The 13,150-nt window shown below is 49.4% G+C and overlaps 4 protein-coding genes across 4 annotated transcripts; 1 reads left to right on the top strand and 3 right to left on the bottom strand.

The window, feature by feature from the left end:
* Window positions 1–579: 579 nt before the first annotated feature.
* On the bottom strand, window positions 580–3,184 carry N7481_004118 (putative glutaminase; the record flags this gene model as incomplete). Its single annotated transcript, XM_057263337.1, has 4 exons — window positions 580–1,206; window positions 1,264–1,394; window positions 1,450–2,458; window positions 2,513–3,184. The coding sequence occupies 4 exons, from the start codon at window positions 3,182–3,184 to the stop codon at window positions 580–582; spliced, it is 2,439 nt and encodes an 812-aa protein (XP_057124998.1).
* A 1,663-nt stretch (window positions 3,185–4,847) lies between these two features.
* On the top strand, window positions 4,848–6,032 carry N7481_004117 (uncharacterized protein; the record flags this gene model as incomplete). The annotated part of the gene is made up of 3 exons (XM_057263336.1): window positions 4,848–5,162; window positions 5,235–5,432; window positions 5,493–6,032. 3 exons carry the CDS (start codon window positions 4,848–4,850, stop codon window positions 6,030–6,032), a joined length of 1,053 nt encoding a protein of 350 aa, XP_057124997.1.
* A 2,285-nt stretch (window positions 6,033–8,317) lies between these two features.
* dbp8 (ATP-dependent RNA helicase DBP8) lies at window positions 8,318–9,968 on the bottom strand (the record flags this gene model as incomplete). The annotated part of the gene is made up of 2 exons (XM_057263335.1): window positions 8,318–9,377; window positions 9,469–9,968. 2 exons carry the CDS (start codon window positions 9,966–9,968, stop codon window positions 8,318–8,320), a joined length of 1,560 nt encoding a protein of 519 aa, XP_057124996.1.
* Window positions 9,969–10,224: 256 nt separating this feature from the next.
* N7481_004115 (anion exchange family protein) lies at window positions 10,225–12,525 on the bottom strand (the record flags this gene model as incomplete). Its single annotated transcript, XM_057263334.1, has 5 exons — window positions 10,225–11,111; window positions 11,176–11,672; window positions 11,735–11,822; window positions 11,881–12,029; window positions 12,197–12,525. 5 exons carry the CDS (start codon window positions 12,523–12,525, stop codon window positions 10,225–10,227), a joined length of 1,950 nt encoding a protein of 649 aa, XP_057124995.1.
* Window positions 12,526–13,150: the final 625 nt, after the last annotated feature.

Below are 13,150 nucleotides of genomic sequence, written 5' to 3'. Positions count from 1 at the left end.
AGCATGGGAGGTACCAGTAGGGCTAGCAACAGGTGAGCTTGCTACCCAGGTGTCATGTCAGTCCAGGATATCTGATCCGCTTTCAAGGATACTTTGTGTAGTTGGTACTACTTCCACAATTGAGATAGGCAAGAGGAAGTACTGACAGAGAATGATCATGAAATATGTGTAGGATGCAAGGCTAGCTGAGGCTATCAAAGAACTAGATCCTTGTAGCGGTGTGGACTGACCAAGCCTGTGTGAGGCTCTGTCCTTAATACTCCCATTAGGGAACACTGCCAGTGAGTGCTACAGCTATCAAAAAGCATACATGGAACAAACAAAAACTGGTGGTCATTATCTTGAAGGAATAATGATAGATATGGAAGTGAGAAATCCAGGGTCAACCTCATTTGATAGCATCTATGAGCCTGGTGACAGACACCAAACTTCACCCAAGGTCAGCCCAATTGGCCAAGATAGTAGTATATAATCAGCTATTTACGTATGAGTAGCACCAAGGAAGTGACGTGCAGATCTATCTACAACCCAGCCCGGAATCTACTTCAAACGAGGGACTACCACTCAAGCCGCCGCCATTTACAGCTCTCCAGAGCCGTGTCTCCACAGCTGCGACTCCTTAGCCGCAGCTTCAGCACTAGCAGACCACTCCTTGAACGTCTGCTCGTCAATCTCATCCAGGAATGACAGACCCTGCATGGCCTGCCCACCACAAGCGCGTTCCAGCGCCAAGAAAGCGAAATGACCACCGATGACAGGACGAGCGAAGAAATTCGGACCGGGGAAGTTTCCATCGCCCTCGGTCTTGTGGAGATCGGTGAACGGCCGGTCCGTGACAGTCTCATTGACCCATCGTGCAACGGATTCTAGAATCTCCGAACGAACGGGCTTCGAGGCAACCGCCATAGAGAAGAACTCCCAGTCTGTCTTGGTATACAAGTGTCGGCTGTCGAGTGGAAGTCCGTACTTCTGGCGGACGTAGTGGTACCAGATGGACTGCTTCTGGTAGATGTGTCGTGGGACGAAACCTGCGGATTCATTGGAGGAAAGGTTCGTTCCTTCCAGGTGGAAGCAGAGCTGGGCGTCCGCATAGAGGTTGTAGATCGTTGTCCAGGAACCGTACCAGTCGTAGGCGAGTTTGGCGTGTGACTTGTCTCGAGACATGCCATACTCTTCCCACTTGGCAACATACTTGTCGGCAATACCCTGTGTATTCGAAGTTAGAGGACTGAGCGTGTGGTTGAAAGTGATGTTTTTTCCTACCTTGAAGTACTTGGCGTCGGAGTCGTGTCCGGTCAGCTCGGCGAGCTTGCTCATCGCGTTGATGCCCACGATACCCTTCAAGGCAAGATTTGTCTGCAGAGCAAGCCAGCCAGCAAAATCGTCGGTAGACACTATAGCGAGGTTAGTTTTAAATCGATCGGGAGAGGGCATCGTCATATCACTCACGTTGGTTAGCGGGCTCAAGGGAGAACTCCACAAGATAACCAGTCCACTGCTTCCAGAGGGTGTAGCTTCGCTGCACCCACTTCTTGGCGAGGTGCTCGCCCTCGATACCGCCGCCCCATTTGCCGTCTTGGTGCGCGATTCCAGAGAATGTCTGAAGATCACTGAGAGGGAAGAGCGAATCCGAATCGCTTGAGGCGGTCCAAGGTGGCGAGCCTTGCGCAGACCAGAAAGAGGAGGCAGTAGATGAATCCTCGTACTGGAGCGAATTGGCAATTGCCAAGCCCATGATCAAGATGTTTCCGCATTCTTCCACCGGCATATACTCATCGTTTCCGTCAGGGTGGCCGGTGGCATTGGGGAAGTGGGTCCCCAGATCGTGCATGGCATAGGTGTTGGGGTATTGTCCACTAAGCATATGCTCGATAAGAGGCTCCAGAAGATACGCCAACCAACGTGGGTTGGTATACAAGAAGAATGGGAACGCCGGGAAGATGACATCGATGGTTTGGAAGTTTCCATTCGAGGAAATCTCCTTCAAGAACAGGATGGGGTCGTCTGGAGTTCCTGAGAAAGTGGTGGCGCCCATAACCTGGCGTGCCGAGAGAGCGACGATATCAACGTAGTCATCAGCACCGGAGAGGTAGGCATCCTTGGCCACTTGAATCGAGTAGTTAGATGCCAGGGACGCAGCCACGGCATGATCATTGTAGTGGAAAGTCAGCAGCTCCTCAGTGGTGGGGAACCAAGACTCCCACAGAGGGCGCATCATTGTCAGGCCGCGGGCAGCTGCATATTGCACAACGGGGATTTGAATCAGAGCAAGGGTAAATGTGACACTTTCCGAGCTCTTCTTCGCGGAGTGGCCCAAGCTGAATGATTGAGAAAATGAAAAGACAGGAGATCGATCATCGATGGAACGGAAATCATCATCGTTCTCGTTCGTCAGGGAGCCGGTCTTTGCGAAGCTTCGACGGACCTTGGCTGCCTCTCCGGATTGGTATCGAGAATTCTAGTTTCATGTCAGAGGGACAGGGTGTGAGATACTGGATACTGCATTACTTACAGCCGGGCCAGTGAAATGGAGGGTACCCCATTCGGCACGGTCGCGGATTTCCGACAGGTGAAGCTCTTGTTCTCTACGAATCTGCCAGCGTTGGAGGGCTGGATTCTTGCTTGTCTTGTCTTGGACATTGATAGTATCCCACGCCCAGTTTATTTTAGTTCCGTGATCCCCAGTGACCCAGCGGGCATCGATATCCATATACACATTGACATCGGTCTCTCCATGTACATCGATCGTGACGTAGGAGGCCGGGATCGACTGTCGCAAGGTCGAGGTTGGCGTAATAGGCGAGAGGAAGGAGATGGTAATGTCTAGGGGAGTAGAAGAGCCGGTATCGATACGATAGGTGAAGTTTGTGGTGGAGGCATCGTAGTTGTTGCCCAGGTATTCGGGGAACTGTACTTGGTCCGACGGCAGGGAGTCCTGCGGTTTACCGACTAGGGGATAAACGGCTCCCTGGCTCGGGACGTGGGCCATCAGGGAGAGACCAATCTCCTCCCCGGTATAGAACATAGGCCATTTGGACCATGGAGCCTCTCGGGCGTTCCCTAGCCATGTGCTCAGGTAGGGGTTACGCACGATTAACGGAAGGACTGGCGGTGTCAAGGAGGAGGCAGTGGTCAGGGCCGCCTGTGTGACGGCCGCAGCCAGAACTGCGAGAGGAAGCTGCATTGTGGTGCAGCTCGAAAAGGAATGAGGGGAATGCAAGAAATCTTTGGCCGGGGTCACCAGGAGCCAAAGATGTGACAAGAACAAGTTGAACCAAAGGGGCCGGAATGCGAACAGGCTGCCCCAGGGTGAAATGCGGGGAAGAAGTCGGGCTCAGCTGAGTTCGAGTTCTTCTTCACGTTGACCCCAGGTTTTCACCTTCAGATCTTACTAGTACAGGGGTTGTAAAAGGTAATATTGAAGTATCTGATTGGATGGGGAGAGGTTAAATGCAGCCCTGGTGAGTACCAAAGGACCAAAGTACGAGGTATATTCGGGTTCGCTGTTCAAGTTGAGGGTTATGTGATGATGTCATGCGGAGACTGTGCATCCGCGGATCTATTCAGTAGTAGTAGTGCAGTACCTGTAGTAGTTGTAGTATAATACTGTAATACTTCCAAGGTTTATTATCGAAAAGGTTGTTGTAATGATATTACTACTACAATTAACCATCCATGAATAATGTAGGTACTAGTATATTTATTTCTGTATGCCATCAATGGTACTCCCGAGGTCACCGCACTGTGATACTCCAGTACCATCCAGTAGTATTGTGTGATATTTACTACTAGTACTAGTCGTACTGACAACTTGAACACGGCAATTATATATTCCATAAATCTCCAAATCTGTAACAAGAATAAAACACCTAGATTATACCTAGCCACTGGCGTGAACTTGAGTATTCCAGGAGAGAACAGGTCACATGATCAGTTGACTACACCTTCCAAGGTTCTACTTGTATATTATATGCTGTACCATCTTAAGAATCATTAGTAATTGCTACTGTCACCACAAATTCAACCTTCTCTTTTTCGTTTACCTCTCCATACGTAGCATCCCTACGTATATTACTATTAATATAGTCTATCTTGCTAACCCCAAAGGTCTGAGACCGTGACACATGACTTAGAGAATTCCTGGCGAGACACGTGATAGGATTGTCACCAACTTTGAATGGACTGGCATTTAATACACGGATGTTCAAGAATGAAGTATGTACTAGTACAGGTAGTAGTAGATGGAATTAGCAAACAAAAAATCACAATTGGCTATATTGAAAGTTTTGGGCATGAAAAAGATCTTAAGCTACAGACGCAATATGATCAAGCTGCCTATTATTACCAGCAGTAGTAGTATGCACAGTACTACCAGATATCGGTTCATAAAATGTCTACAACCAGTTGTCACTATCATTTGGCCTATTTCCAGTAAGCAGAATTCCACCAAAACAAGCAGACCCAGACTCGGGAGCTCCGCAACTCGCGCAACCCGTGGACGCGTGCTCAACACGACCACACGCTGTGGAGCCGTGACCGTGACCGTGTCCGTGCTTCTATACAAAGCTAGTAATCGGGGGTCTATACGCGATTGACGCGACCGTTTTTTGTTAGTACCCTTGTTCTTCTCCAATTCATTCAATCCCGTCTTTCTCTTCCCACTTTCATTGTGTCTATTGATCTTTTCATTTACCTCCTCTTTCCTGTTGGTGTCCCTCACGCGTCTATTGCCCCGATTCCGCTCCCGGTCCCAGTCCCGAGCCCACTTCCCCCGCTACGGCGTGTATCTTTCGCTCTCTCTCGACCCCAACACCTCCCCCGACCTCAATTGATTTCACATACGCCTCATGATGCAGTCCACAACAATGCCTTTCAGTCCGATTAAGGATGGCCGCCGCATTCTAGGCGAGAAAGACACCAACGCGTGTCTCTCGCCGGCCCACCAGAGCAAACAGTCGCTCTCGGTCGTTGGCACGCCCACCAAGCGAACGCTGTTCACGAATGTTTCACCTAAAAAGCTCCTGCCCTCACCCATATTTGCCGGCCAAAAAAGGACTAGGGATCAGGTGGATGAGGTCGAAATCAACACTGGATGCGGGCAGGACCCGCTGGGCTCGCAAGAATCAAGTTCTCAATCCACCATCAAACAGAGCATTAACGAGGTTGGTTGTCCAATCAGTTGCTTCTAGCACATACCTCAATGTCAATTAACTAACAAACATATTTTATAATAGCCTGCCCAAGTACCAAACGCGACGGATGTCAATGTCAATGTTGGCGTCTCGACACCCACCTCAACCCAACCGGAACGCGACGAGACATCCGACGATCAGATGGAAACAGAGATACCCCCAACCGCGTCTCAGAGCCTGGAGAACGACACAAGATCCATGCCCGAGGATTCAAACGCGCGAAAAATGTTTATTCAGGAGGTCAGTCGAAACTGTTCCACCGTTTGGGTTGTCATGGCATTGGTCCTAACTATATCTTAGAAAGCGCTGCTTCTCCGAAACACCTTACAAACCGCCATGCGCAATGTTACTACTCACCAATTCGATCGCCGAGTATCCGAACTGGAAGCACACAGCCGCAAGTGCCCTCGGATCTCTCTCGCCGCTCTCTCATCCCCCTCCGTCTCCTTCAAAAACACCACGCCCTCTCAATTCCGTACTCCCCGCATTGGCACCATGGCCGACATGACCTCCACTCCTTTCCGAAGCACCCCTGATCTCCCCAGACACCGCTCCGCATTCGCCGACTCTTCTTCCTGCGTGAAGCCATCCCAACGCACTCCACCCCGCGCATTTGGATCTCCAATGCAACTGAGCAGCCCACCCGCTACTGTCGTCCGCCAAAGCCGCACCCGTGAGGTGAGCGAGGAACCAAGGCCAGAAGAAAAACCTGAAAAACACGAGGATCTATCACCGTCTCAAAGAGGGGACGCGGTGGATGGGTTACTCAAGCTCATGAGCACGGCAGGCAGTCAGGACAGTTCAGACGCATGGACCGGACAGGTTGATGGCCGTGGCTGATGTGCACTGACAACACAACACTTTCTTTTTCATTCTTCGGGTACTCTTTGCATTTTGCGAGGCATTCTGTTTTTCTACGGATATCAGTGAACTCGATGCTTGTGTTGACTGCGATAAACGAACTGTGCTTTGATGAACATACTTGCTGGCTGGCATATGGAGATGCGAAGGTGGTTTAATTTTGGGAGCATGCGGCGTCCTCTAGAATATTCTTATTACTCTTACTACCAATGATACCATTTGTACACTTTTGAATGTCTGGAATCAACCGAAGTCATACGTCATCGGTGGAAGATGGTGTCAGGGCAGTCTTTTCCACGGCAAGGATAAAAGTACGTACTAGAATTAGTGAGTACTAATGTACACATGGTTTAAAGGAGAAGTAAGTGAAGGGAAGTGGTCACCAGGGCCTGCTGGGAGTGAGAAAATGGGAATGCATGAATACATCATGGCATGGCTGTGTTACCCTGGCATATGGCTGATCGCCAGATCTGGCCACATTGGGAAAGGATCAGGTGTGCAGGATAACGAAAAGGGATGGCATTTGTTGACAAAGGGCTCTCTCATCCAAAATCAAAATCAAACCCAACAAAATGAACCAGCTTGTGTACTGACGATTGTCTTGGTCCTGATTCAGCGCAGTAGCCCAGAGACCAAATGGATCTGCCCCCTGAATTAATAGCCAATAGAGGCCTGCAGGCCGCGGTCTTGTGACGGTGAAATATGTCAGATATCTCCATATTGAATCGAATGGAATGGAATCGAAAGATGTACTGCGTTCAATAGGGACTGTATTGCGACACTGGCTGGATATTCATTGCCAGTGTGGAATACTAGTTGTGCCATGTACCCAGCGCGATGCGGAAGAGCATGCCATGGAGCATCATATCTGCTCTGTCAACTATCGATAAGCCTTTTCGTGCTATTGTCTCGGGGAGAGGGACTGAATAATGGCCAAATTACTGCCTACCAGGTCATTCGTACATGGAGATACTCCATACTCCGTACTCCGTAACCCAATGAATATGCTTCATCTAGCCAATTAAATCAGAAAGTGCTATGCAGGTCTAGAACTCAATCTATTGGATCGACATATACGGTCTAAAGAGCACCCATCAATAAAACTAGGCTGGACCCAACAGGGGCTCAGCGGCCTTAGGGGTTCAAGCCAAATCGAAACCCGGCTGTGCACCGCAGGCAGCACTTCTCCTACTACTGAACCCATAACCCATTTTGCATATCCATTTTCATGCACATTCATTAACCATCAAGAGTCCCGAATTAATCATGTCAATATACGCTATAAGTCACAACATGATCTGCAACCCTGCTTGTGGCCATTGTCGACAGGGAAGAGTATGCGAAACCAGACCAACGATAACATGGCGGCCCCAGCTAACTTCTTTGTGATATGTAGTTGCCAGAACAAATCATAGTTTCTTCTTCCCTGACACAAGAAACAGAATGCAACTCAAGGCATTGGAATTGCGATAGCCAGGGCACAAACATACATCAACCAACACGACGCTTATCCGACAATATCGGAACCAACACAGAGAGCAACGACCTGAATGGCACGATAGGTCCGATGGAACTCACTGCGCCAACATCGGAGCTTAGGTCTCCCAGCGTTTTCTTTGACCCTGCACTCGAAGAGGCTCTAGATTCTGTTCTGATGGGAACATCTCCACCTTCAATGGACGCATACGACCCATCAACTATAAGTCACGGTGGGCAGACACTCTACAGCGCACAATTAGCGATAGAATCATCCAAAGAACCATATACCTGGACAGAAAATCAAACTGCTCATCCATTCGCCATCTCCCAGCATCCCTCTTCAACCGGACTGTCCCCGACGTCTTTCTTGAATACTACTCAAGACGACTACCTCGAGCTTGATGAGCTGAGAACCGCAGGACTTGGTCCCAGTGGCCCTCTGTCTCCCACTCCTAATGATATATGGCTTGATAATACCGGCTGTTTCGCTGGACTGGCTAGCGCCGAGCAGGGAATGGAGCCGATAACAAATCCGTTGGGGCAGTCTGAAATGAGAAGCCCCAGAAAACAAGGCAATGAATTCGAATATGTCTTAGGGGGGGATAGGAGGAGAAGTACCCTTGATACAGTGATCTTAAATAAACTACTGATATGATTATGGATAGTTGAGATAGAAATATCGGTTGCAGATGACCATGACATGACAACGCTAAAAAAGTTCTCATAGATTCGGAATATGGTATCAGATAGAAATTTAAATATGAACAGAGTATTTAAAACACCCTTCACCGGACCTTCTTGAGCTTATTGCGCTTCCGTCCCAGTACATCACGGCCTTCGTCGATCTCACCCAGAGCCTCGCGCTTGGCAGCTCCAACCTCCTTCAATGCGCCGGTCCTCGTCACACGGCCCTCGATACTGACACCCTCCTCGGCGAACTCTTCCATCTGGCGGCCTACGCGCGCCTCGATTGCCAAAACGAGTTCCACATCACGCTGTCCCACGAGCGTAACAGCCTCACCGGTCCGACCCGCACGGGCAGTACGACCGACACGGTGGACGTAGTCATCGGGATTGCGAGGTACATCAAAGTTGATGACGAGGCTGACGGATGGAATATCCAAACCACGAGAAGCGACATCCGTAGCGACCAGGATTCGCGCAGCGCCAGCGCGGAATCGACCAAGATTGGAGGTGCGCTCAGACTGGGGGAGAATACTATGAAGAGAGGTGGCGCGGTGACCAAGTCGGCGCAAAGTGCGCTCGATCAGATCGGCGGTCTTAGTGTGATTGCAGAAGATGATGGCAGGTTTCGAGACATTCTCCTCTGTAGAGAGCAGAACATGCAAGAAGACTTCACGATGGGTCATGGGGACCTTGATGTATGTTTGCTTGAGGGTGGGAGGAATGTTGCCTTGGTTTTCGGTAGAGACTTCGGTCACGAAGATGGGAGGCTTATTAGGGGTGCGCGGCAGTGACTGTAATGCGCGCACTTCGGCAGTCAGGGTAGCCGTGAATAGCAGAGTTTGTCGTTCGGCTGAAGGAGGGAGCGCCGAAAGACAGGTCTCGACATCTGGCAACATGCTACCCTGTCCGCTGGCGAGTAGCCGGTCTGCCTCATCGAGAACGACCATTTTCACCCGACCCAGTCCAGCCACGGTATCTTTGCCGGACGTCCTGATGTGATCTGCCAGTCGGCCGGGTGTCGCAATAACGACGTGAGGCCGTTGTGCGAGGTCGATTGCCTGCTGTCGCATGTCTGTGCCGCCGGTGACAAGGATGGGCTTCATGCTCTGGGGTGCCGAGATGGCTTTGAATTGTTCAAAGATTTGCAGCGCAAGTTCTCTGTAGATGAAGAATTGAATTAGGAACTGACGTCTTTCGGATACTATAGTATGTTTTTTTCTCTTCTTTCTCTGAAGAAAAAGGAACTTACCTTGTCGGCGTCAACACGATCGCAAATATACCGAATGGGTCCTGGGCCCATTTCTGTAAGATAGGAACCGCAAATGCCATTGTTTTTCCTGAACCAGTTCGGCTACCACCAATGCAGTCTCTTCCCTTCAGGATCTCTGGGATACACGCCTTCTGAATAGCCGTGGGGCGACGAATAGCCATAGTCGACAAGGAGCCAACAAGCCATGGAGCTAAGTTCAAGGCACCGAATGTGGATGACTCGGCCCGAAGTCCAATTTCCAGAGCATCTTTGATCAAAACGGGTTCTTCCTCGTCGGTCACTTCGGGTTTCTTGGTATCATCTTTCTTCTTGATGCGAGAGAGGGTGGGGAGCGGTGCTGGGGCAACATATCCATCGTCTGAGGATTCGGAGAGGCGTCGGCGCTTTGGCGCACGGTCTTGAGTATCGTGTTGGCTTGTTTCAGATTGATCAGACTCATAAGAGTCCTCAGACCTCAGCTCGTCTTTGGGGGACGCCATTGTTGCTTGCTACTTTTTGGAAAATTTGCGGCAGAAAAAGTTACATTTCTGACGCGGTGAGATGTGACCGCCTTCCGGGTGGGCAAAACGGCTCCGATGTATACTAAGTCACGTGGATTTAGGGTTGGGAATGTATAGACAAAGTGAAGTCAACTTCATATAGGAGCATTGAATTTTAGACATTTACATGTCACTATGTATTAGACAGATAGTTAACTTGATGCCAGGAAACGCTAAATGACACAAGCCCTGGTCCCTAGCCGATGCGGCTAGTGGTGCTTCTTCTGCGAACGGAAGACCGAGATGTCATCTCGTATGCCTCGCCCCTCTCAAGATCATTACCATCGACGGCAGATTCTGAAGAGGAAGAAAGTCGACCTTCGAGAATATCATTTCCACCACTAGTCGAATTTTGGGCTCCGCTTGCGACTGCCTCGGTAGTATCCTCGTCAAGCCCGTAAGTGCCACCAACACTCTCCATGGTGAAGGGGCTAGCAGTAGGTCCATCCAATGCGCCTAGTTCCTCACGAGTAAACCAAAGTGGAAGTAGGAAGGTCCGCACAGGGACCAGAATGAGAATGATAACAGGGAAACCAATAGCTGCAATGGTTTGGGTGATGGCAAAGGTAGCGCCAAATCCAACCAATTCGAGGATAACAAATGCCCAGATAGCAGCACGGCGCTCGATTCGCTTCAGGGGATTAGACGCGGGAGTGAAGGCCTTGTCTTGAGCAAGGAAAATAAGTTTCTGGGTAATGCCGTTGCCTTGTAAAGCTTGGACACCCATGACAAAGAACAGACCTGCCATGACACCCTGTGGAATCAAATGCAGGACAATCAGGAGCGGACCGGTCATCGTACCGAGAGTCAGTAGGCCTTGGGCGAAATTGCTCACTCTCTGTTCCACGACATGGTCAGTGACCCGTATAGCCTTGCCCTTGTTAGCTTCATCCTCATCCGCTACCTGTCGAGTGACGCAGAGCGCAGCAGTGTGGAAGGGGGCTTGTGGGATGAGTCCATTAGGGAACGGAATTCCGAGAAGACCGCCAATAAAGGTTGTAAGACCGAGAAGCCAGAGATCCCAGTGAAAACCAGCAGGTTTCCTCAGAGGAAACTCGGTGCCTTGCGCAATCAGAGAAGAGACTGAAGATAAAGTGAGCAAGCAACTCTTGGAAATGAGAGTGGATGTTTTAGGAGAGAGACCAACCATTGTGATCGAAATAGAAAAGAATCGTCAGAAGAAGTGCAAAGGGAATGGCCAAGAAGATGTCGCCAACATCGATATTCCAAAAGTGCACCAGCCACGGACGATCGAGGGTAGGGAAGAATGCTTTGCTCGTGGGAAGGGTGGAAACATCAACATCCCGCATTTGACCAATGTGGACGAAACCAGTGAAGAAGATAATCGTCAAAGGAGTTCCGTAGTCCTCTAGGAATTTGCGAACAAATCTTTTAAAGAGGTTGCTGTTGCCCAACTCCCCGCAGATCCATGCGCTCATCAGGACAAGAAGAGCCACCATAATTGCAAGGTAAGCGGAAGTCTCTCCAACTTGTCCCCATTGCCTTGTTAAGACTTGAATGCCCTTTTGAAGATAAATACAAGCAACATAGAATCCAAAGATATCACACGAGAACCGAGTGACATACGTCAAAGCATTGCAGGAGTTTGTGATAGCCAACAACCAATGCATAATTAGAGACCAGCTAGAGAGCATGTTAATGAGTGTTGTGAATAGACGATGCCGGGACATAATCTAACGACTTACATGCCAATCCAGCACATGAACGGTAGATATGGAGTACCTCTGGGGGAAATAATATCATAGACCGTGTAATTGAACACGGTTATAGGACCTGAATTATTAGCATTTTAGCTCAAGTGAAATATCGCCCAACATAAGTCAGAACCCACCAGTGACACCGACAATGACCAAAGGCTGAGCGGCAAACAGCGAGAAGACAATTGCCCCAAGAACGGATGCAAGCAAAACTTCATTGACTCCGTAACTTTGATTCGTTTTTTCAAACATATCCAAAGAGAAGGCCAGAGCGGGTAGAATACTGCAGAGACGTAAGCAACTTGAAGGTTCCAAGGATTCAGCTGTACTGCTATTAATTTATATAGTAGATGGCCACAATTTCAACCGAAACCCTTCAAGATAGATCCACCCATTCCATTGCAAAGAAAAGGATAAAAAAGCCCGGATGCAAAAATGGGAAGGACATACTTAGCAAAATACATATAAACAGTTGCAGGTACGATGCGATAGTCCCATGCATCTGTCCAATCACTCCAATAGTATGGTGCTCTTCGCTTAACATCCTGAATCATGCCACGAAAGAGGCGAATCCGCCACCATTTTGGGGGAGACGAGGCGGTGGAAGTGGACATAGAGGCCCGACGCGTCGAGTCCTCGCGCGCAGATTCTCTTAAATTCGCAGAAGGAATTGAATGCCTTAGAGAGTGCCCATGACTGGATCTATCAGATTGACCAGATGGTTTACGTTGGGACTGCGAAGAAGGTTTACGCTGAGTGGGTGCGGCGGCAGCGTGCATGTTCGGTCCCGAAGGCAGGGAGCAGTCGCCGTACGACGGTCCCTGCAGATGCAATGTAGAATCGATGCGGTGATAGAATAAAACTTAGCCGGCTCCCGGTACTGGGAGGATATGGCGATTAGGAACCAAAGAAAACAAGGCAGTAACTGTAAGCGATTTGCGGGGGAAAGAAAAAGTTGCTGAGTTCAAGTTGTGATGACCCTAGCCAAGACTGGAGAGTGTGGGGCCTGAGGCAGCGGTGGAGCTCCCATGGCTTCTCATGGATTGACAAAGGTGTGCACTGTGCACAGTGCATTGTTCTAATAATTCTAGTTATTCGAGTAGTAAAGGTGTATTAACATACCAAAGCCCAAGGCATTTGGAGTTTACTCTAGCCAGGTTCACGATCATAATATAATAATTACTGATATCAAGATTCACTCTTAAACCAAACTGTATTACTTCACATAAAAAAAAGGAAAAGAGCTAAAGCCATCCCGTCGGTATTACTGATAGCAAGTACAAAGCGAACACATTTCTGATGACTTTTCTGGGGTAACCGCAATTTCGTTTATGCTGGGGGAGGCGGGGGCGGGGGCTGATCGCTGGGGGGTGGAGGTGGAGGTTGATCGCCTGGGGGAGGCGG

The sequence above is a fragment of the Penicillium waksmanii genome (assembly GCF_028829765.1).
Source record: "Penicillium waksmanii strain IBT 27052 chromosome Unknown utg000004l:1.0-5674109.0:1.0-5678898.0, whole genome shotgun sequence".
In the NCBI taxonomy this organism is placed as follows: Eukaryota; Fungi; Ascomycota; class Eurotiomycetes; order Eurotiales; family Aspergillaceae; genus Penicillium; species Penicillium waksmanii.
This window is presented reverse-complemented; position numbering and strand designations above follow the sequence as displayed.